Source organism: Cricetulus griseus (genome assembly GCF_003668045.3).
Source record: "Cricetulus griseus strain 17A/GY chromosome 1 unlocalized genomic scaffold, alternate assembly CriGri-PICRH-1.0 chr1_0, whole genome shotgun sequence".
Classification (NCBI taxonomy): domain Eukaryota; kingdom Metazoa; phylum Chordata; class Mammalia; order Rodentia; family Cricetidae; genus Cricetulus; species Cricetulus griseus.
The window spans coordinates 216,543,898-216,567,799 of record NW_023276806.1 but is presented as its reverse complement, the minus strand read 5'-3'; the positions used below and the strand labels follow the sequence as shown (position 1 = coordinate 216,567,799).

The window sequence follows — 23,902 nt, the reverse complement described above, 5'->3', positions numbered from 1 at the left end:
GAAAGATCTAGGACTTGCTTCACTCATCTCCTTTCCTGAGCAGGCTTCCCTAGCCTCACCCCAGGCAGGGAATTAGATGCGAGTGTGTCCTCAGGAGGGCCTGTGACTTTGGTTATGGGCATAACATCTTTAGTGACCTATATAATGTAAACCACCTTTCTGTCTATGAAGATTTTAACTCCTGGTGAAGGGTTCAGCATTGTGACATATTGGTTTTACCATAATTTCCCATACCCTGTACCTTTCTGGTCAGGAGCCAACAGAAAATATGGCAGCAGTGCAGGAGCTAGAGACAGCAGAATGCCATATCAGAGTGCCACCTCCCAAGGTGCAGAGCCCCCTTCCTCAGGTAGGCTTCAGTTTACCTTCAGAGAGCTGGCACCACTCCTTAATATGGTCCTTGGATTCACTTGGGAGGGCAAAGTCTGAGCTCTCCTGTCTCCAGCAATGAGAAAAGCCCACAAATCACCACTGACCACTCCCAGGGTTTGATATCAAGATTGCACTAAGACTTGGAACTAGGGCTACTCAGAGCAGTTTGGGAATACGAGGGTGCTGACATCACGCAAGATGGCAGAATCTGGTTCAAACTACATGAAGTCTCTTGGTACTGCTAAAGGGCTGATATCACTGACATCTAGATTACAGGAAGCAAATTAATAGTCTTTTCTTAAGATGGAAAAGAAAGCAGCTCAGAGGTAATTTACCAAAAAGAGAAACAAGTTGGTGATTGTGCATTACAGCAGGGTCTCCGAATCAACTTAAATGGAAGTGAAAACTTACCCTTACAAGTGGAGGATTCTTTGTGCTGGTTCTCGTCCTCCAAAGAAATTAATCTTGAAATAAAAAGAAAGCTGGAGTTACACAGTTCTGCAAATTCATGTTTATGGGATAGCTGTGTTCTTCGGAGCAACATCTATTCCTTCACTTGCAACAACCCTCCCCTCCACACAACAGGGGTAGAGGAAGAGGGAGATACAGAGAGGGGGGTCATTTGTATGGCATCTATTTTTCTGAGGAAGAAATAGCACTGCTTGCTTTTTGTAACATTCTACAGCATCTTCATCCATGAACATGGCTTTACCAAACATCTTGATGGGCAGTTAGGGACAACTCCAATGCAGTCACACAGCTACCCCTGTGAAAAGCTATAGAAAGGGATGGCTAGGCAATGCTTAACCCAGACTGCTGGTACTAAAGGAGAGGTTAAACTGCACAGAAGGCTGAGGGCAGGGTCACCTCCAAACCCACAGACATACCTGCTCATCAGAATAGGCTAGTCCCACAGCTGTACAGGCAGACTCTTCACCACCCTTACACTCACTTGGTGCTTCCTAGCTTCTATCTGCTATCTCTGGACAAAATTCCTTCTAATTTTCCACTTTTCATTGCCAACTTAAAATAGTGACTGGTAAGCACTCAAAGAAGAAGTGCTAAGACTTGAGAAAACTGAATTGGTAAAAGTCAAGAAAGTCCTGTGTAGTTATCTTCTGAGTACCCCTAATGCTTTATTTGGACTGCATTCATTTATATGATAAAAAGGTTTGTGGGACTTACTCTGCTGCGGCCTCTAATGGGGGTTCCCCTAGTACCGTACCCTCCGCAGGTTGCAATCCATCCTCTACACAACGTGGACATGGGTAAGGTGACTACACAGAGGATCAGTGTGCAAAGGGGCTCCACTGAGAGCACCTGTGTTGGCCAGCAGGCAGCAGGCAGTCACTAGATGCCTTTGCCAGGAGGCAATTGTGCAGAACCACACCACAGCCTACAGTCTGTTCAACTATGAAAACTTGTCTGTCTTCTGCACCAGAGAAATGTTCCAGAGTTTTCTTTAAAATTAAAAGAGGGGCTAATGTTGGCAGCAAATATTTCTATGGCACTAAAGCCATATCCAAAACTTTCTTAGAACTACAGTAAAAATGTCAGCCTGTCTAGCCATAAAGCTGTCATCTAAATTTTGGAGGTGGATAAGCAGGGGATGGGTGGGGGAATAATGGTCCCTGTGCTTTCCTGGGTTAGCCAGTCCGCAGCAACTGCATTCGACAGGCTGTTCATCTCCAGAGACAATGTCACACATTCAAAGTTCCTTCTCCCTGTGTCAGATCAGGAAATGTGCAAATTCACTTCCGTGTTTCTAAAGGATGGAGGGTGAGACACGGAAGCAGGGGGAGCCGCTTCCTGCACTCTGGGCTATCCTCTGCTTCAGAGAGGAGAGCAGAAAGCCTGAGAGCAGTGAGATGAAAAAGCCACAAACAATCCCACTCATTTTTAGACTACACGCATGGCTAAACAATTTCATAAACCACAGACTTCTAGATGAGAAGAGGTGTGTGTGTGTGGGGGGTTCCCATCTAGGATATCTTGTGAATGTCGATGACATTCACAAGGGTAGGGTTAAAAACCATAAAGGACATGGAGCATAGGGACACCTGTCTTTCCCAGACTCTAAACTCCTCACAAGGCAGGAGAGCGGTGAGGACATGGTGATCCCTGTGTGTCGGTGGCCTCACCTGGGCTTGGCTAGGAGGACTGTGATACCCTCACCTGAGAGAAGGCTGCAAACATCAGGATGAAGGGGCCCAGAACTTACTGCTTCGGCTCCTGGGCCACAGCCTCTGGGTTTTCCTTCTTCGGTGGGCTCTTTTTGCCTTCTTTCTCAACTAGCTTTTTCATAGGGTCTTGTAAGCTCTTCATCATAAGCCATAGGTAGAAAGAGAGAAATAGAAACAAAGAAGGAAAGGAAAAAATGTTAAAGAAAAATCACTCGTAAAAATATCCACTTGCTATCAGTGCCTGTAACCATACATGGGGCTAGAGGTTTGCAGAGGCTGTGCCGCTCACGTGGACACAGGTAAAGTTTCTGTGGTAAGGCAACAATGTTCTCAGACAGACCCAAGAACTGCAGCTTACAAGGGAGGGATGATTTGCCACTGAATTTATGTTTCCCCCTTTGGGATAAGTTATTCAGAAAAGGTCTTTCGGTCACTGTGAACTTCACTTCCCGAGGATAGCATGCAGCTAAGACAAACACTGCTGTGCCTGAAGCTCACACTCTGACATAGCAAAGGCTTCCCTGCCGCCACCCAAGCTGAGACAACTACATCTTATTTTTAATTTTGTTTGCTATTTTGCAATGTAAAAAGCCATCTTAAAAAAATTGTGAGTAACAAACATTTATTTTTTTTTAAGAAAAAAACCAAAATAGCATCTTAACATATTCTGACAGCTTAACGCCCACGGAGGACAGAACAGGTGTCTCCCCAAGTCTTTATAGATTAAAAACAGGCAATAGCCATTTTTTGTTGTTGCTGTTTTGGTTGGCACATCATTTGCTAGAGTTACTGTTTTAAAAGTTTACTAAATATTTAAGGGAAGTTTTTGTTTTAAAGAAGCAAGTCCCTACAAACTGCACACCAATAGCAGAGACCCAGAGAGAGAAAGCAAACATTTCTTCAACAATGAATAATGACAGACACACAACGACTTCTATTTTGGGCCCTAATTAAAACAAAAACCTACCAACACAACAGGAGTATCTCAAGATTTTTATCCTTCTCACATTCTCAGAACTACTAAAGTCCAGGTTCTCATCCTCTGGGCCTCCTTTGTCTTTCTACCCTCACACCCGTGTTCATTTCTCCACTATGACTCGCAGAGGGAGGCAGGCAGGCTTCAGGGCCAATGCAGATTGATTAGCGATGGCTGACTGGAGGCCTGGGTGAAGATGCACTCAGATTGATTAGCGATGGCTGACTGGAGGCCTGGGTGAAGATTCTGCTCTTAGGCTGTGTCCAGGCAAAGCATAGCTGAGGCTGACTTTGGAGTCTGGCCCTGGACACCAGATGGATACTGGTGGTACATCCCCAACTGCCAGGCTTGTTTCACTCCCCACGCTGAGTAATTTTCCTAAAATACTCGTGTGTCATCATACTACCCTTGTTGTCAAGAATTAGAATGGTGAGGCTTCCTTCACTGGCTCCTGCTGCTTCTCCCTATCTGCAAACCATGCACTTTCTATTCAGTTAGAGCCAGCTCCTCGGGGTCTCCAGTGTGTTTATTGTTCCCATCCCATCTTTGTTCTTTCTACTCGTTCACCCTCAGAAATCCATAGTCCTTTCAAAGCCCAAATCAATTACGGCTACTTCCACACAACTTCACTGGGCACTCCAGATTTAAGAACATCCTTTTATGCCAAGTTGCATTTACAGTCTGATTATCGTATGCCTTTTTTTTTTTGATACTGTGTACCTTCTTAACCAACATAATTAGTGTATAAAAGTAGATTAGAGTTGAAAAATATAAAAAAATATTTTACATGTTGTCAACATTTAATATTAAATTAAAATATATGAATATACATGTCATTCCCCAGTATTCTAATGTACTATTAAGGTTTTAAAATCCTTTATATACATTGATTTCTTTTGTATGTGGGGGCATAGGTAATCCTGGGTGCATATGTGTAGGGCAGAGGACAACTGACAGAAGCAGTTCTCTCTTACCACATGGGTTCCAGGGATCAAACTCACCCTGTCATGCTTGGCAGCCAGTGCCTTTACCTGTGAGCCATCCTGCTAACCCCAGGTCTCTTCATAGAGTCTGCATGCCTTGATTTAAGTTCTGAAGCATTTTATTGCAATAAAGCCTGTCTGTGCAGCATTGCCATTATCTTTAATGACTCCCTGCCTCTGGACATTAAATTGGTACATTCATTCAACTAATGGTTTTTGAGTGTCTACCATGTGTAAGATGTTGTTTGGGATATTTTGGATACCAGTGGAGGGAAAACATTGTCAGCAAGTGATGTGCCCAGACAGATCATTTAAACAGGGAGACAGAAAATGATCAGATCATTATTTCAGTGAATGGGATGTCCTCTCTTGGAAATGGCATTTCAGCTGAGAGTTAAATGACAAGAAGAAACCAGTCATGTACAACTTGGTGAGAAGAGAAGCTTGGATACAAAGGCCCAAAGGTATGGCTAGCTTGTCCCAGTGTGAAGAAACCACTGGAGCTGTGATGTAATTGGCAAGAATACAAGTCTTAGCAGACCCTATAAGGTGGCCTCACAGGGAGAACATTCCTTTACTCAGCTCGTCCACAGTGGCCATTTTGCTTCTTTTGTTCCCTTAAACTTTTGTGCTCTGTTTCCCTAATGCATGACAGCTACACACAATACACGGTCATTGGCTGCAGCCTGGACTATGAGGGGAAAATGCTACAAGGGACAGGATTAGAACAAATGGCACAATGGATCTGGACTGTGCTCTAGATGGTTTTGTTTTATAGACCAAAGCATGCAGCAAAAGCAGTGTGAAAGCGTGGGATGTGCTGTCTGTTAGAAACGTGTAACCAGAAGTCAGAGTTCATCAGATGCTAAAGGCAAACTTTTCTTCAATACATTTGCCAATCAATGCAAAACACACACACACACACACACACACACACACACACACACACACACACTCTAAGAGAAGCTTTATTCTCCATAGAATGGTTCAGCTCTGATCAGAGTGAAGGCAGGAGTATTTTCAGCCAACGTTCTGATGGCTCCCAGGACTCACTTTCAGATCCTATGACACTTGTCCGGGCCTCCTGGTTCGCTCAATTATCTTCTCATTGTGTTTCCTTTTTGTCAATCAACATTGGGCAGCCCGTGGACATGTCTGCTTCAGTGGGCTGCGTCTAGCTGCCACAGCCCTTGTCTAAAGCCCCAAGATGCCCTTGACAGTTCCATGGTTATCATCCCTCCTGTCTCCAGCCCACCTCCCCTCCTGACCACACTTGAGCAGCTCTCAGACAATCCCATTGTAATGTAAACCACTCATTGCTTCTTTTCAAGCCCTTCCCCTGTTGGGCCATTAGCAGGGACTCAATTGTTGGCTCTCTGTCACCACAGTCACACTTAAGACACTATTGTGCTTCCCGAACAGAATGGCTGCAGTTCCAATTGCTACTTTAATTTACTATTAATAATTCCGGTGACAATTGCTCTTCTCTTCCCACATTACTATTGTCCTTATGATAATTTAGTTTCTGCAGCTTGGGAAATACTAAATATGTACTTGCAGTTTGAAAATTTTATGTATATAACACCAACTTTAAAAATTATATCTATTTAGCTAAGAAATTTAAAGGTTCAGGGGAATGCTATGAAAAGGTCTATAAAACAACAAGAAAAATTAATAGGATGCACATCAGCTTGTTTATTGCTTTGAGAATTTTGAATGGAGGAAAATATTGTGTTTGCACGCACATCAGCTTATCTGAGATACAATTCGTATGCCACAGAACTCAAACATTTCTAAAGTTGTAAGTCAAAGATTTACAACATATTTCAGAGCACTGTCCACTCAACAGCATGGCCAAATTTAGAACACTGAAATGGGCAAGTCTAAAGGAGGACTTGTAGAGCACACAAAGTGAAATCAAAAAGACAAAAGCAGAACCACACAAAAAAGCTTGTTTCTTAGGAAAGATGGTATATGTCGAGAGAAAAAGACCCTAAAGGAAAGTTTTAGGGTTCATGTCCCAATCCCACCTGAAAATTAGTTTCTGGTGTGACTGTCCAGTGTACAACATTCTGTAGGATGGAGGGAAACTCTCCTGTCTCCACCAGGGACCATGGGGTGTGGGTAAATGGCTGGGAGAGTTAGGGGTTTGGGATGTTGGGAATGAATTTTTCAGATTATTTTGAAGTCCACAATTTAGATTAACAAACAAACAAACAAACAAACAAACAAAAAACCACTTGACCCTTCAGCCTCTGCAGAAGTCCAGAGTGACAGCATTTTCTGAATGACATGAACACATGCTCAGGCAAATTGAACAGAAGAGGTCTGGGGGTGTGTGTGAAGAGGGAGCCATCAGGCAAAACTGTTTCCAACTGCTGGCTGATGGAAGCCACATTTAAATCCATGGCCAGAAGTGAAAACTCCAAAGCATTCTTCTGCTTCTAAACCTCAACCCAACTCAGTCCTTCACTCAGACTGTCGGTGGAGATCACTGCATATTAGCATTGCACAGTGTCATTCCCTTCCCTGGAAGGTTCTCTGTGGATGAAAGGGTGTTTTCAGACCAAGTAACCTTTCCCTGGCCAGGCTACCACAACAGGCTAATAGTTTCCATCAATGCACAAAACGGCTTCAGGAAGCACATGCACAATATATAAGATCAGCGTGACAAAGAAAATGTGCAGACCCAGCTTGCAAACGTGTCTTAAAAAGGAAACAGCTTAATATAATAAAGGGAATTACTACTTCCTGTATTAGGAAAATAAAAGCAACAACAACATTCATCTGAAAGAAAGCAAAACTACTCAACAAAACAAATTCCCGAGACAAAAGGCCGGCAGCCAGTTCTAATAACCCAAATTGAAGCCCAACTTACACATGGGAATAACATTTCCTGTAGTCCTTAATTAGACACTTTATTTTCTTACACTACTTTCCATTAATTATACTGAACACATACGAAGGTGCCAAATAATTGAAAAAAAAAAGGGAAACAAAAGCACTTAAAATAGTTCTGCATGGTCAAAAGATGCTGCATTCAGTTGGGTGTGTGTGTTTGTGTTTATATAATTAGTAACACATGAGGAATAAAAAGCAGAGGACATGGTGTGTACCAGCCATGCAATTCATGGACATTTAGAACATATGTCCTCCTCTCTCCCACCACACACTTCCCCCACCATGTGCAAATGACACCATATAAGGAATACTACTAATCCAGTACTAGAGATAATTGGGAACTGAATTGTAGAACAACAGAGCAAAGTAAAATTAGAGGGGGAAATCCTCATCATAAGACATATAATCTTATACTTGAAAGCAACATGGGAAATTGGTGGTGGGAAGGCATCACCGTGAGCTGGAAAGAGGTGGTCTTGGGAAATAACTGGAGCAGTGCTTTCACATGAACACAGTTCTCACCACTGTCAGGCCTCAGTTTACCCACAAGAACATGGGGATAATTGCATGTATACAATTTTCGGGACTATTAGAAGCTACACTGAGAGAATGCATAGTACCAAACAGTACAAACCGTTCTGGTTAGGACTCTGGGCGGGGGGGGGGGTAGAGGAGCCTGACGGGTTCAGAGGTCATCCTGTGGCAGGTTCAACCCTCTGAGCTCACATTCTCAAGCTTCAAAGAGCCTCACAAGCGTCACTCGTTTCCTGGCATGGCAGTGGAGACTCAGAGGCATGAAGTAACTTGCTTCAGTCCACTTGGCCACAGACACATAGAAGCTATGCTCGAATTTGTCTTTAAAATTGCACTCCGTAAGAAAAGGTCTTGAAGAACCAAGCCAAGGACATTTACTCCACTTGCCCTTTAATGAGAAGTGTTGAGGACACTGAGGGACTTCATCCCACTTTCTTAAAGAGGAGCCACACATTCCCAGGCATTTGAGGGGCTGCCACATAAATTATTGTTTTCAGCTACAAGAGAAAACTTCAAAGTATGACTTTTAATTGGAAGTTACGGCCATACTTCTTAAAGGTGGCATTTCTGCTTTCTCCTGTTCACCTGCTTCGTAGCCAGGAGTGCCTGTGGGAAGCAGGTTGGAGCAGGCTGGCAGAACCCTGCACTTTTCCGTTCCCAGATCTGCTGCACGTGCACAGAGCCTTGGGCACATTACTGTTTCTGGGCTCCAGTTTTATTTGAAACATGGGAAGAAGACCGAACATACCCAAGTGTTGTGAAGATAATTTGAGGGTTAACTAAAACACAGACATTTTCTATACATGAATGCTGAAGCTAACAGTGCTATTAATTGCAACCTCAACCTAGGTACATTTAAGACTCACACTTATTGAAAACTCTCCTAGACATTATTTCATAGCAGACCATCTGGCACGGAATTACTACCTATATACAGAATAACTACCTATTCAGTTATTTTCTTTCCTGCAAAGAGAAGTTATGGAACAGGTAAGTGGGGGGCAGGAGAAGTCCCACCCTGTTGTGAGAAGAGCCCGAGTGACCAGCTGCCAGAGAGAAGTAATGCCAATCACCAGAAGGCAGAGACTGCAAATGACAGACGAAGCTCTGGCTTGCCTAGCTCCGATTTCAGTGGTGGCCCTGGTCAGCTCATTTACTCCCTCCTCCCCAATGTCTGGGATATGCCTCTAAATTTGTTCTTTCCAATGATCTGGTGTGGAACAGCTTGGGGGGGGGGGAGAAAGAAGGGGAAAAAATGAAAGGAAAAAAACATTGCTAGGAACCCTGTAAAGCAACGACTCTGAGAGAAAAAGTTTAAAGTATAAAAGGATATTCTGGATGCCCGCCACGAGTAATTGCCTTGTTGGGACTGTTAACTAAAATAGCACTGCAGAGATATTTACCCCATTTTCATAAAAACTATTATGGCATTATTTTCAAAGCAAGTAACTACAGAGCCATGTGGCCTGTCGGTAAATGCTCAGATGATTAACTGAGAAATGTGGAGGTGGGTGGAAGAAGGCTGCTCAGCATATGAATTTGAGAAAAACAAAATTCATAAGAGGATGTTTTTGTCTTTTGAAAGCTAAGAGTATTTTGGTCTCCACACTGATGCTCCATGTACTGGTCTCCACGGCCCAGAGAGGAGGAGGGGTAGATGGCTACAGATGTTCCAGTGGTATTCTTCAACGTGCTTGCAGTCAAGTTTTTAAGTTCAGGTTTCCTGAGAGTTAAATCTTGGCACAGGTCAAGAACAAGTTGCAAATCCAATCTGTACTGGTTAGAGTTAGCTGGGCTAAAGAGATGGCACACCCTCCCGCCTGCCTTTCTGGGCTTCCCATCCCTGGTGGGAATTATGGGAGAGCAGACCAAGGCCTGTGGGGCTGAAGGACAGGTTTGGAAACAGAAACTGCCAGATAGCTAGTGGACACCAGGGAGGGAGTGGACCAGGTTAGCCTCCGCTGAGGTCTGCTAAGTTGTGCCGTTGACAGCCTTGCCTGTGAGACTGGTTGTGAAACCAACAATCTGGTTATGAACGAAGTCAGAAAAGAACCTGAAACTGGGACGCTGAACCTAACAAGTCCAACAAACCCTCTTCCCAGACACTCTCAGTGGCTGACTTCATCATCACTAGCGTTGCTGAAGCCCGGGCTGTGACTTCCACCGCCACCACTGTCACCGCCACCACTGTCACCGCCATCTCAATCGCCATCAGAAGCCCTGCTGCTGCCATCCTCACCAGCATCACACTGGCACTGCTGCCGCCGCCTCTACCACCACTCCCACCAGTCTCAATACCAGAACGACTCCTGCTATAATTCAGCACCACAGCAACACCAACAGTCTTCACGCACACAGCCTCTTCCACCACCCCACTTGTACCAACGCCCGCAACAGCAGCAATTCCTCCACGACAGCCTCATCACTGCTGCCCTCACTGCCACCACTGGCACAGCTGGCCCTGGGCGGAGTTGGTCTGGCTGGCTGTGCTCTTAGGCACTTTATCATATGATCCGAAAACCTGAAGAGCAAAGTGGAAAAATCCAGTGTTCATTCCAAAGCCACCAAAATGAAGTGTGTCACTGGGTTAAACTCTGCCACTGACCATTTCTGTTAAACGCAAGCATTTCTATGGCTTCAAAAACAGAAATGCATGCCAGCATTCGGGTGTGTAGTGAGAGGAGAATGGATTTCAGGCCAGCTTGGACTACACAGTGAAACACTATCTTAAATAAAACTCAAATGCGGTATACACACCCATACTCCAGTACTTGGGAGGCTGGATCATGAGTTTAAAGTTAGTGCAGGTTAAGATACTGTCTTAAACAAATGAACAGGAACCTCAATAGCCCCATAGCACAAACACAGTAGGACATGCAGCCCTCAACTAACCTTCAGAAGTGTGTGTGTCCACTACTGTAAAGGGCCCAGTTCTCATCCTCTACTGTAAAGGGCCCAGTCCTTACCCTGACATCCCTATAAAAATGCCCAGCTCTACGCACTGTCAGAATGCTGGATAGAGGAGTGTCAATTGATGCTAATGGAACTGTAGATGATCCAGGGAAAAGCCACTAGACTCCTCTGTGGCTGTCGCCTGCCCTGCATGCATGGAGAAATGTCTAAGTGATATCCTGGAAGGATGAAGTAAACAACCACATCTAAGGGCTGGCAACTTAAGACAGGCACTTCTCTCCTAATGAGACAGAATTCCATTTAGTTTCTTTAAAATGCTTGAAGCTCTGAGTCCAAATTGCTCCCCCCAGAAAAGGGACGACGTTTTCCAGATCCAGCAAGTAACATTCTAAGCCTGTTCTCAGGACGTGATAATTCCTGCCATGTGAAAGACATTTCCAGGTTTAGAATCAGTGTAAAATTAATACAATAATGATAATTCATGTAAAATATGCACGGTCAGTAACATTTTAAGGAATCAGTAAGTGTTGGTTGCTTGAAAGCAGAAGCTTGGAAAAACTTGCTTTTTACTGGCAGCCACTTGGGGTTAGACCACTTCTGTTTTAGTTGGAGCCAATTACAATGATCAGCTTTAACATTTTTGTAAGATTACATTTCAAAGCTCAATTTTCTATAACACTGAATGCTAAAAACTTATCCTGAGATTGAAGTGATTCTAACCCCTCCCCAAGGTAGAATCAACATAATCACATCAGGCCTGGACAAAAATAGTGACAGTTGCTCCACAAAGCATTTCCATTAAATGGTCAAAATCATCACTGGAATAGTTTGAAAAAATATATTTATGAATGAGGTAGAGATTAATTTTTATAGTGAATTCATTTCACAAGTGAACTATTACATATTTCACAGGGGAAGGTCTATTTGAAGTTTCAGGGGGCAGTCATATATTTCTGCTGTAAAAAAGTCATCCTGCTGAACAGGACACACCAAGTGTTTAACACATTAATTATCATCCTTCATCAAGCATAAAACTAATAGTCAGGAAATACAGCTGCAATGGTACAATTACCAACACATTCAGAATACACCCCGCAGCAAAGAAAACAAATGGCCCGCTTTTCATTAACAGAGCTTGGCAAGCCACTCCTAAGACAGTGTTTTCTTTCCCATCAGAATCCCAAAAGGCATTTAAGGAGCTATTGGCTTATGTAAACCTGGAGGACAAATTAATTGTGAAAACATTTATTTATGTTTCAAAATGTACATTATCAATATAGCATGCCATTCTAAAACAATAGGATGAAACAAAACTTTTATAAATATAGACCAAATGTTTTAAAAGGATATTGGTGCAAGAGTTCTGGGCATTCAAATAGTATCATCATACCTGATCAGGGTACATAGGGAGTAACACATTTCCTTTTCATGTTTTATGGCACAAAATTTGGTACACATCTATAAAAAATAAATGACCTGTATATAACGGGATTCCATTGTGTCCAGTGGAAGTCCACATAATTATCTGCCAGCTTGTGTCATACTGATAGCCTAGATCAACGTCATCATTCTTTTCATGCTAATGAAAGAACAGCTTATTTGATGGGCTTTTAGCTTATTATTAATTTTACTGTAACACCATTATATTTTAACAGATGTATTTATCCTACAAGATTATATTATATGTTAGCTACACACTATTATTTAGACTATAATTTAAGGGAGGGTCAAGGGATATAAAAGCTGCATATCAAAAATACTTGTAATTATGTCCTAAATCACAACTGTCAAATTCTCACTAAATCCCTGCTCAGAAATATGCTAACATAAACATTATGATCCTTTCTATAGGGTGGACAGTAGGGCAAAAATCATGAAGCCATATTTTCCTCAGCCCAGCCAGGGATACGCTGTGTTCTTCCATGTTTGTGACATAACTTTAATGTCCTGACTTCAGACTGTCATTTATATGCAGTAAACTTACACATGAAAAAATTTTAATTATATTTGAGGTTGGGGCTACTTCATTTGTCTCCTGGCCAATTTATGTTTCAAAAGACAGTTAACTTTTGGTACTGGGTACAAATTAAAACATGTGGGCTTGGAATACAGGTTAGCAGTAGAGTATTTTTCTAGCATGCATGAGGTCCAAGGTTCAATCCTTAATACCTTAAAAAGAAAAATGAAATAGCAACAACAGTACAATCATGATGGCCCAAAACCTGTGGTCTGTTCAGGCCAGGCTAAGAACTGTGGGTAGCTTGAGTAATCTGCCTTGGTTGGGAGGGCTACTTCCTAAGCTGCTGAAAGCATCAGTAAATCACAAAGAAGAAAAGCAGCTGCTTCCAACAGTACCATTGCCAGTGTGACAGAGGCTGCTTGCAGACTGTGTACAGGACATTTGGCTGGATGACAGACATCCAGGATGTATAAGAAGGAAAAAGCCTCTCCTGGCAAGTGTGTGTAGTTGATGGAGTCAAACAGTGCATACTCAGGGTGCATTCACCATGAGGCATGTCCGTGAACACCCACAACTGAGCAAGGCAGGGACTGTGAGGGAAAACTTCATGGCCAGGTGTCCTTCCTGGAGTCAGCTCGGAATGCTGCTCAGGTCAAGTGCACACATTCCTGGGTCCCTCGAGGCCTTCACTTTCACACAAGGCCTTTGATAGTTTCTACCTCACTATTTTGATAGGTTTGTAGGTGACTTATAAACATTTAAAATCAAAGATGCATTTTAAGGCAAAAGGGGTAGGTTTTTAATGTTTTATTAGCAAGGGGGACCTTTATAAATTGCCTTAAAAATCAGAAGTGAGCAATTTCATAGTTTGCTTTTGCAAGTTCTTGCCTGATAGTTTTCTTTCACAGGCACAATCCAACAACAAAGTAACCACTGTTCTCTCCTGTCATTCTTCAAATCCTTCTGGAATGAAAATCACTGTCTTATCTTGATGTGCATTCATTTTTAGTAACCATTAGGGCAAGATAATTCCAAATCAGTTTCAATACTGAGAATCAGACACTGTACACAAATCCCCTTTGAGGCAAGAATCCTTGAGTTTAATGTTGCTCTTTCGATTAGAAAATATTACTATATTATGGAAAGTTCCAATCCTATGTTGGAGGTAACTTCAGAATTAAGTGATCATTTGCAGAAGTAAGAGAGGAAAGAAATGTAACTTCTTAGATGAATATATTAAGATTTAGTAATTAAAAATTAGGGATGTAACTCAGTGGTAGAGCACTTAACATGTACAGAGCCTGAATTGCATCCCAGGTAATGGGAAAGCAAAACTAAACTAAACTACTAAAAAGTTACTAGTTACTTGTTCTTGAGCAATCTTGTCTTCAACAATATCAAATAAGTAGGGATTATCATGATCTATAATGAGAGGCGCAGCCAGAGGCATAGCTCTCCGTGACAGGAGGGGTCTGGGAATGTGATACTGCCATGGCTTTGCCTTGTAATCCAAACAAAACTGCCTTTTCAAAGACTTACGAGTGGTCTCTGGCTTTCTTACCTTTAGCGTTGTAAATTCATATGGTTGATAACCTTTGAAGCTCTCATGGATGGCTGCCATGGTGTGAGATGTTTTCTCCCAAAAGTGGAGCAGGGTTGTCTGTAAAGAAAGATGGTCAAATCATTAATGCCTGCAATGCCCATTTCTGACCCTGGTCCCCAGAAAAGTGGTCTTACCTATGACTTTACAGGTTGGCTCAACTAATTTGCATTCATCTTTGTACCCGTTTGTCCTGGTAAGTCACTTAGACGTTGGTGTGTCATCCAACTAAATTTCTACCAATGTTTAGGTTATTCCTACCACCTGGGAACCTTACCTCTCCATCCTCTTTGTCCCATTCAGTTCATTTGATTTCTCCCCCCCTTTTTTTTGGAGGGGAGTGGTAGTGTTGAGACAGTATGACCCTGGATGACCTAGACCTTGCTCTGTAGATCAGGTTGGCCTTGAACTCACAGGGATCTACCTACTTCTGCCTCCTGAGTGCTACGATTAAAGGCATGCACCACCATGACCCACTCACTGGCATTCTTAAATTTTTTTTTCTGCTTAGAACACCTTTTCTAGAGGTTTAGGAAATACAATAAAATCTTACAGCCTCCAGTTTTCTTCCTAAACTTTGAATTCCTTGAGGAAAAGGAATTGGGCTATAGTAATTTCCACATGCCTGCAACGCCAAGCATCTGGTGTTGTTTTGGAGTCAACAGCACTGAGGATGAGCACAGGGCTGCACTGAAAGACCTTAGCATTGAGAGAGACAAAAGCAGGTGTGCTGAATAATCACAACATGAGACATGGAGGGTATTGTGCTAACAGGGTCCACAGCAGGATCTGGAAAAGGAACAGAGGAAAGGTATTCCAGGCAGACAGGACCCACAAAACAAGTACAGGGAATGGAAATTTCCACTGTGTGTACAGCACATTGTGACTGTACTGTTGATTAAACTGCAGGGCCTTAAAGAGCGGAGCAGAGGGTGCCTTCAGAATTCATGATGCCCAGGTCATTCTTTCCATCCAAACACAATCTTTCCCATCATCCAAGCCTCTGGCAATTCTTTGTTCACTAAAACAGACATCACTTTGTTACCTGGTATGTTGCTAGCATGTGAGATAAGAGATTGCATCTGCTTGCTCCAAGGAGATCCACCTTCTGACACACATCCATCTTCAATTTGTCAAAGTTTTTTTTTGCAAGGCGTACTTGTGTCTGAACCTACAAAAGCAAAAGCGAGTCTCTGAGACAATCAAGCTTCTATGAAGTTAAACTTTGCAGGTGAGGAAAGACCAGTGAAGGGCTTCTCTGTCTTACAGAAGAAGACATCATTAAGTTCTAGACCAATGAGCAGATTGGATATCCCATCTTTAACTTCCAAAATACCTCGATAAGAATTGTGTTGATCATTATTTTGTAATAGGCTTACTATACAAATTATATGTTTTGCAGAATGAGATGAATAACTCTGTCTCCTCAGGGCAATTACAAGCTAGTCATAGTGAGGAGAAGTTTGGAGAAGCACAGATGCACAGAAAGAGTCTTGGCTCCCAGTGTTCCCGGTCTCTGAAAAGGGAGTTACCACACAGTCCTCGATGGACTTTTCCTAACATTAGCATCTTGTGTGACATTTGCTAAAATGCAATCAATGTATCATTGATACAAACCTATTTACTGGTTTCTATAAGTTCTTGGTGTTTTATTGTTTTCCTGTTAACACCAATTTACTGTTTCAGAAGCGAATTGAGGCATTATATCAAAGAGTTTTGCCACAGCACCTGAAAGCAACCTAGATGCTCCTCAGCTGAAGAACAGATAGAGAAAATGTGGTGCATTTACACAATGGAGTACTACTCAACAGAAAAAAATAACAACAACAATGGAATCTTGAAATTCGAAGGCAAATGGATTGAACTAGAAGAAACCACTCTGAGTGAGGTAACCCAATCGCAAAACGACAAACAAGGTATGTACTCACTCATATATGGATATTAGACATATAACAAAGGATTACCAGCCTATAATCCACACCACCAGAGAAGCTAGGAAGCAAGGAGGACTCTACGAGAGACATACATGGTCCACCGGAGAAGGGGAAAGGGACAAGAGCTCTTGAGCTTATTGGGAGCATGGGGGGAGGGGGAGGGAGCTAGGAGAATGAGAAGGGGAGAAGAGGAGGGGAGAGGATATGAAGGAGCAGGAAGACTGAGTGGGGGGGAGGATACAGGAGAGCAAGAGATACCATAATAGAGGGAGCCATTAGAGGTCTAAAGAGAAATCTGGCACTAGGGAAATGTCCTGAGATCTACAAGGATGACCCCAACTAAGAATCTAAGCAATAGTGAAGAGGCTACCTTAAATGCCCTGCCCCTATAATGAGACTGATGACTACCTTATATGCCATCCTAGAGCCTTCACCCAGTCGCTGATGGAAGCAGAGGCAGACACCCACAGCTAAACACTGAGCTGAACTCCTAGAATCCAGTTACAGAAATGGAGGAGTGGTGAGCAAAGGGATCAAGACCAAACTGAGGAAACCCACAGAAATAGCTGACCTGAACAAGGGGAGCTCATGGACCCCAGACTGACAGCTGGGAAACCAGCATAGGACTGACCCAGATCTTTTGATCATGGTGTCAGTTAGAAGGCCTGGGCAATCTATGGGGCCTCTGGTAGTGGATCAGTATTTATCCCTAGTATAAGAATGGACTTTGGGAGCCCATTTCATGGAGGGATACTCTCTCAGCTAGACACACAGGGGAGGGTTTAGGGCCTGTTCCAAATGATATGACAGACGTTGAAGATCCCCATGGAAGGCCTCACCCTATGTGAGACCCTGTCTAAATATATATATTTAAAAACCATGAAGTCAAAAATCTCCCCTGCCTCTAATCCAAAGTGCCACCATATTATATTATGGATGAGGAAAGCCAGTCACTTAAGAAATAACATTTTATTGAGTTATTTTTGATGTATAAAATCTACAAATATTTAATGTGTTCAACTTGATAAATTCAAATATTAAATCATTTTACATAACACTTATGGCACAAAAACTGGGCAGATGAGTATTAGAAGTAATGATGACTTATTATTTACAGCTTTTTAATCATAACATCCCAGACAGCAGAAACAATGTCTATTTTGTCCACCACTATATCACCTAGCAGCCTCCTGCAAAGCAGGTACTGAATACATACTTGTTAACTGAATGAAGAACTTTCCCATGCCATTTCTAAATGTCCACATTTAAAGCCTTTAAAATAGCTTTATAAGTAGTGATCTGGGGCGGGGTGGGAGGGTGGGGTCAGATGGCTCAGTGGATAAAGACACATGCTACCAACAAGCCTGATAACCTGAATTCAGTTCCTGGATTCCATATAATAGTAGAAGGAAATTAACTCCCATAAGTTGTCCCTCTAACCTTCACACAAGGACTGTGGCATGTGTGTGCAAGTTTCACTTTAAAAAATGTAGTCATTTTATTTTCTCATGAAAGTGAATAAATACATTATTTGATATAAACATAATGATTTCACTATCAATCATAACATTCACAGCTTGCAAGTTTATATGAAATTATACAAAAATAGCAATGGTAAGTATAAATATAACAACTGATTTAATTTACTCACTGCATGCTGATATTCTTCTTTAGCTGTTATAATGACTTTCCCTTGCTGATGATGACTGAAGCCTGCATCAGGGCAAGGGCTGATTTAGGGTAGGGCTCTCTGACTGAGTAGCCATGCTACTATGCCCCTTCAAGCAATTTACCCTACTCCCTGGAAAATCAAGATGCTCGCAATTGGATTCTACATAGTTCCCTTTCAGGACTGTAGGCAATTGGCAAATAATGAGGCTAAACCTTTAACACCACATCAACAGAATTAATACCTACAGGAATAGGTGCTGCATACATGTCATGCACAGCTACATACAAACTTTTCTAAGAATTCCTCTCAACTCTCTCTCTGTAGTGCTGGTGAGACCAATGGGCAGTAGCTACTAGCTCCGCTCAGCTGGTCTCACTCTGAGCACACACCCTTGGGACAAACGATTTTTTTACTGCAGAGAGGAGACTCAAATCTCACCTCCTGGGAGCTCTGACTGTAGGAAGAGTTTAAGATGAGTGAACTATCATTGATGTTCTACCTTTCTCTGAGAGGAGCAAAGAGACAGGAGAAGAACAGGGGCTTTCTGGGAGTCAGAGAAGAAGAGGAAATCCAGAAGGATGGAATTTTAGCAGCTGAGATTTTTGATGTAGAGCACCAAGGGTCAGCATGACTCAGCCAGAAGGGCCTCTTCAACTGGGATCCTGAAAGACATCTGTTGTCAGCCTTTTCCTTGAAAGGGGAAGGAACGTGTTTGGGGCATGAGCTTCTGTGCATGTATGCATTCAATACATGTTTGTGGAGCACATGGGAGTCAGGTGTTACACTATGCATGGCGGGCATTGTTAAGTAGTAACACATACAATGTATCGTCATTGAATGTTTATGAATGAGTGTACATCATGATGAGCATCCTAATATAACATATAGTCACTAGATATTTATGAAGGAGTGTATATTGTTACAAGCACCCTAAGCTTCTATGGAGGAAAGAAAAGTTAGCAATTATAACACCATGAGATATGTGTAAGAACGGAACTGTAGTTGGGCCTTTTCAGCAGGACCATAGGCTCCCCCCAATAATGACACAGAGACTTATTATTAATTATTGAAGCTCAGCCAATAGCTTAGGCTTGTTCCTAACTAGCTGTTACAACTTATATTAATCCGTTTGAGTTAATTATATATGCCTCTCGGCTTTATTAACTTTACTGCCCATGCTGCTCTCCTGTTTCCCATGTCTGGATGGCCACTCTGCCTTCTTCCTAGTGTCCTCTCTGTTCCCTAAACTCTGCCTAGCTATTGGCCTTTTAGCCTTTTATCAAACCAATCTGAGCGACACTTCTTCAGAGTGTACAAAATTATTTATTCCACAACATAGAACTGAGAACAGAGAGAGCACAGACAAAGGAAAGAAGAATGCTGCTGGGGAAGGGGACATTGGAGAGTGTTGGCATTATCACTGCTGGGTGGTGGCATCATTGTAGGGTGAGGGCATTAAAGCCCCAATGGCTGCCCTTCCTATATCTCCTTATACTTTGCAGTCTCCTCTAACCCTGAAATCAGGCTCGTCCATGTGACTTGGTGTTGGACAATGAGAGGCTAACAGATGTAAGGAGACTGGAGATGTGAAAAAGGGAATGCCAGCATGTTTCCACGCTCCCTCTGCCTTCTCTGTGATGCCCCTGAGAATACACTCAGGTTGGCCAGCTGGAGGAGGATGAGCCACATGGCATGAAGAGACTTAAGGAGGAGGGCTCAGCCATTACCAACAGTCTTTCCCCAACCCTTAAACTGACTACCAACCAGTGTGTTGCGTAGGCCCACCCCACCCTAGACTGGAAATACCCTGTTAACCATAGACTTATGAGCAATAAAGAGATGTTTATTGTTGTAAGCACTGGAATGCTATGGTGGTTTTATTTCACAGCATGATTATAACCACAGATTATTGATGTAAACAGTCAGGAAACCGGCAACGAGTGCTTCTTAGAAGAAGCCAATACTAGAGGTGGCTCTTAAAGCAAATCTAAGGTACCCAGAATGCCACCTTACTTATATGGGAGTTCTAGATTTTTCTGATCAGATGCAAATTAGAATTTTTTCTTGGGTACACATTTTGAGTTTTCTTTTAGCTGATCAGTTACTCCGAGGTACTCATGTTCTATGAGAGAGCTTGTATGCCTGGGTCATACCATAGAACTTAGAAAATAGTACAGTTTGAGGTGTGCCTCAAATGATTTCCTTCGGAGTCTGAGGGGCAATTTTAGAAATGGAGAGGATTTTGCTCTTGACCCAGTGAGTTCTGAGAGGCCATATGCTTTGTGTGTCAACAATGATTATTAAAACACTTAATGCACTGCTGAGTTCCCAAATGCTATGCCCTTTCCATGCCAAGCAAGGAGGATGTGGCACTGCTGGGCATTTGGAATCCAGAACAATTTGTTTAATAGCCTGTGTCCTCTGTCTGCTCCTAAAACACACTTTTAGCCTAGCCGAGGACAAAACTCCAAGGACCCAGCAAAGCACAGACCACCACATGCCTTCAGATGCACTTGAGTGAAAATGTTTTCATTATCCTTCCTCTCCATCCCATATAAATTCAATTCAATTACATAAACATCTTGAGGAGCCCCTGTGGTTTTCAAGACTCTATTTTTTCCACTCAAATAATGCACTCTTTATTTCTTCATTTTGTTTCTGTTACCTCACCTTTCTCTTCTTATTTCCCAAACTTTTGGAAGTTATTATGCATATTAGACCCTCTTTAGTCTGGATCTTGTCTTCCCCCAGTCACAGAAATTCAATTTACCCAAGAAAGCAGCCATGTCTCCACTCCTAAAGCCACAAGGCACATCTCTGTACTCATTCCTCTTTACACGAAATTCTACCTTTTAGCCCCAACTTGAACTACCCAGGGTAAAGGCAAAGTGATCCACCCTCAGTTCATTCTGCTTTTGCTAGCCAGTGGGGGCAGGGCTTTGTGTTACCCCACAACCAACCAAGTAACCAGAGCACCCTTCTGTTGTTTTCTAAGAGTTTTATCTCCTTTCAGAACAAAAGAAAACTGCACTCTTAATTTTAGATCTTCTTTCTGGAGATAACTCTGACACACACACACACACACACACACACACACACACACAGGACTGAGCATGACTACCAGTGTGAAAGGGTCTCTAGCTGCAACATGGGGGTGGGAATGGGTGGGGTAGGATGTGAAAAGGCCCCAAGAATGACACAATGGGGCAGGCCATGGACTGGTGGTGGATGATCATAACTGGGCTGCTGAGAACACGTAGCAAGGTGCTATGAGATGAGGCAGAGGAAGGTCAGGTCATTTACCCTGGCAGACTTATTTGTACACACAGAATTTTTTTTTTTTTTTTTTTTTTTTTACTTAAACAAGGGAGAGCCAGGACTCTATCTTCCATTTAGAAACATCACTTGGTGCAGTGTGTAGACAGCTGAGAGGCGAGAGCTGAAGGTGGATAAGGGTAATGGAAAGTCAAGGGGGACGATGACAGAGCTTTGCACTGGGGTGTTGAGGCTGGGTATAGAAAACCATATGCTGACCCAAGAGAGATTCATGAGACAAAAGAGGCCTTGAGGAGACAGTGTATGTGGGAAGTCCTGTTCGGTGCCTACAGCTCTCTTCCGTACATGCCCCGTGGTCCAAGCATCTCCGATATCCCAGTCTTCATTTCAACTTCTGCGCTATCCTCACTGCTTCATACGATGGCCTTTCAGGGCTTCTGCGCAGGGACTCTGACCCTGCCACAGTTACCTGACCTCAGCAAGCTCTACACAGTCACTGCAGTTTTTCTTCTTTTATGACTTTAAAGCCAGTGCCATATGGATAAGGGACCCAAGCTCTCCAGCCACTTTGGGATATACTCCTCTCCCCAGATCTATCAATCTGGATGTGCTGACTCTAGGGAAACACTCTCTCTCCTCTCTCCTCTCTCTCCCTCCTCTCTCTCTCTCTCTCTCTCTCTCTCTCTCTCTCTCTCTCTCTCTCTCTCTCTCGAAATTGCTTTAAGGGAGTGGAAATCCCTCCTCCACTACTGGCCCCATTCTCAGTTCAGTCTTTCTCTTACACAAATCTTTGCGAGTTGGGTCCTTTGATGCTGGAGGGGGTCTTATCCTCAAAAGCATTTCTCATTGTCTGGTGCAGAAGGCCAAGTTTCTCTTTGGCAGTGCTAATCTCTTCAACTGTTACAGCTGCCTTGTCGTCAGCATTCTTCTTCCTGAGAAACTTGAGGTCTGAACATACATGTTTCCTCCTCCAAATAAATTAATCCATTGTCTTTAAATTCAACTTCACTCACCATCTCACACGCACAGACGGAATGAACAAAGCAAAATTCTTGCCCAAAATATTACACACTATGGTCCCAATTATAATTTCTGATGGAGTTCTTGTTCTCCATCAAATCCTCACGAGGCAGGCCACAACTGTTGCAACTCTTTTGGCATCCTTGTCTTCTAGGCTCCCACCAGAATGGTCTACCGAGCTGTTTATCAGACTCAGTGACTTTTCTAACTCAACGCAAACATTTTTATACATTTCAGCCATAAGAGATGTTTCCAGGTCTAAGAACCACACAGCCAGGTTAAACAGAGCAGCAGCCCCGATTCTCAGTTGCAATTTGTGTCTTAGTTTCTTTTCCCATTGCTGTTACACAATATTGACAAAAAGCTATTGATGAAGAAAGATTTTATTTCAGTTCACAGTTCAAGATGCAGTCCGTGGCAGAGAAGTCGAGGCAGTGGGTACAGAAGCAGCTAGTTATACCACACCCACAATGAGGGAGCAGTGAAGGGTGAATATATATATGCTGTTTTCTCCATTTTATACAGCTGAGGATCCCTGCTCAAGAAATGGTTCAAGCCAGAGCTGAACATGGGTCTTCCCATAGCAATTAACATAATAAAGACAACCCTCCTACAGGCATGCCCAGTGGCCCAACACCCTGGTGTTTCTAGATTCTGTCTGCTGACAATTAGCTCTAAGCATCACAGTATTTTAAACCAAGTCAAACCCATCACAATGCACCATGGTGGTCTCAGCTGGAGGAACCAGATCCCTTTCTTAGGATTCAGAACTTGAAACAAGAGCAAATTGGTCTCAAAGGCTCTAAGGGCAGAAAGTCCTGACATCTGAGTTTCTGATGATGGTGCAGAGAAAAACAGAACAGAAAGAGGAAGGCAGTGGGGAGATGACGGTTCAGCAGCTGACAGTGCTCTGTTGACGAGTTTGAATCCCAGTACCCACACAAAAACCATGGCTATAAGGAACCCAGCACCGGTGTGTTGGCAGGGCAGTCAACCTAGCCAAACTATGAGCTTCTAGTTCAGAGAGAGATCCTGCCTCTGGGTAGTATGGTAGAAAGATACAGAGGATGATATCCGGTGTCTGCTTTGCCTTCCACATGCATGGACCTAACACCCACCCCTGCACATGCAAGCGCATTACTATATTACTATATAGGCTACATACACACTTCACTGAGTGTCTGCTTGCACACTCACACCGCCCTCCCACACTCACCACTGTGCTGATATATTGCTTATGATCTAATGAAGCTTGCCTGGAGAACAGAATGCAAAGCTAGCCACAGCCATAGAAGCTGGGCAGTGGTAGCACACACTTTAATCCTACGACTCAGACAGAGGCAGATGGATCTCTGTGAGTTCAAGGCCATCCTGGACTACATGAGAGTGAATCAGTCTAAAAGAGAAACAGAGCGCATGCCTTTAATCCCAGCACTAAAGAGAATATAAGGAGCTCAGTGCTCACCACACCACAGATACACACCCCCAAACCAAACCTACACATATACACACACACACCAAACCATAGATATACATACACACACACCCCATAAGTATATACACAGAGAAACATACATA

At 42.9% G+C, this 23,902-nt stretch overlaps 1 protein-coding gene across 6 annotated transcripts in view; it reads right to left on the bottom strand.

Annotated features, from left to right (window-relative positions):
- Window positions 1-23,902, bottom strand: part of Ica1 (islet cell autoantigen 1) — a 142,699-nt gene that overhangs the window by 25,212 nt on the left and 93,585 nt on the right. For all 6 annotated transcript variants that reach the window (XM_027389908.2, XM_027389912.2, XM_027389911.2 and 3 more), the window contains exons 7-10: window positions 15,468-15,593; window positions 14,384-14,482; window positions 2,594-2,691; window positions 784-836 (exon numbers count right to left, since the gene is read on the bottom strand). In XM_027389908.2, the coding sequence (XP_027245709.1) occupies window positions 784-836; window positions 2,594-2,691; window positions 14,384-14,482; window positions 15,468-15,593 (376 nt within the window). The remainder of the gene's footprint in view (window positions 1-783; window positions 837-2,593; window positions 2,692-14,383; window positions 14,483-15,467; window positions 15,594-23,902) is intronic.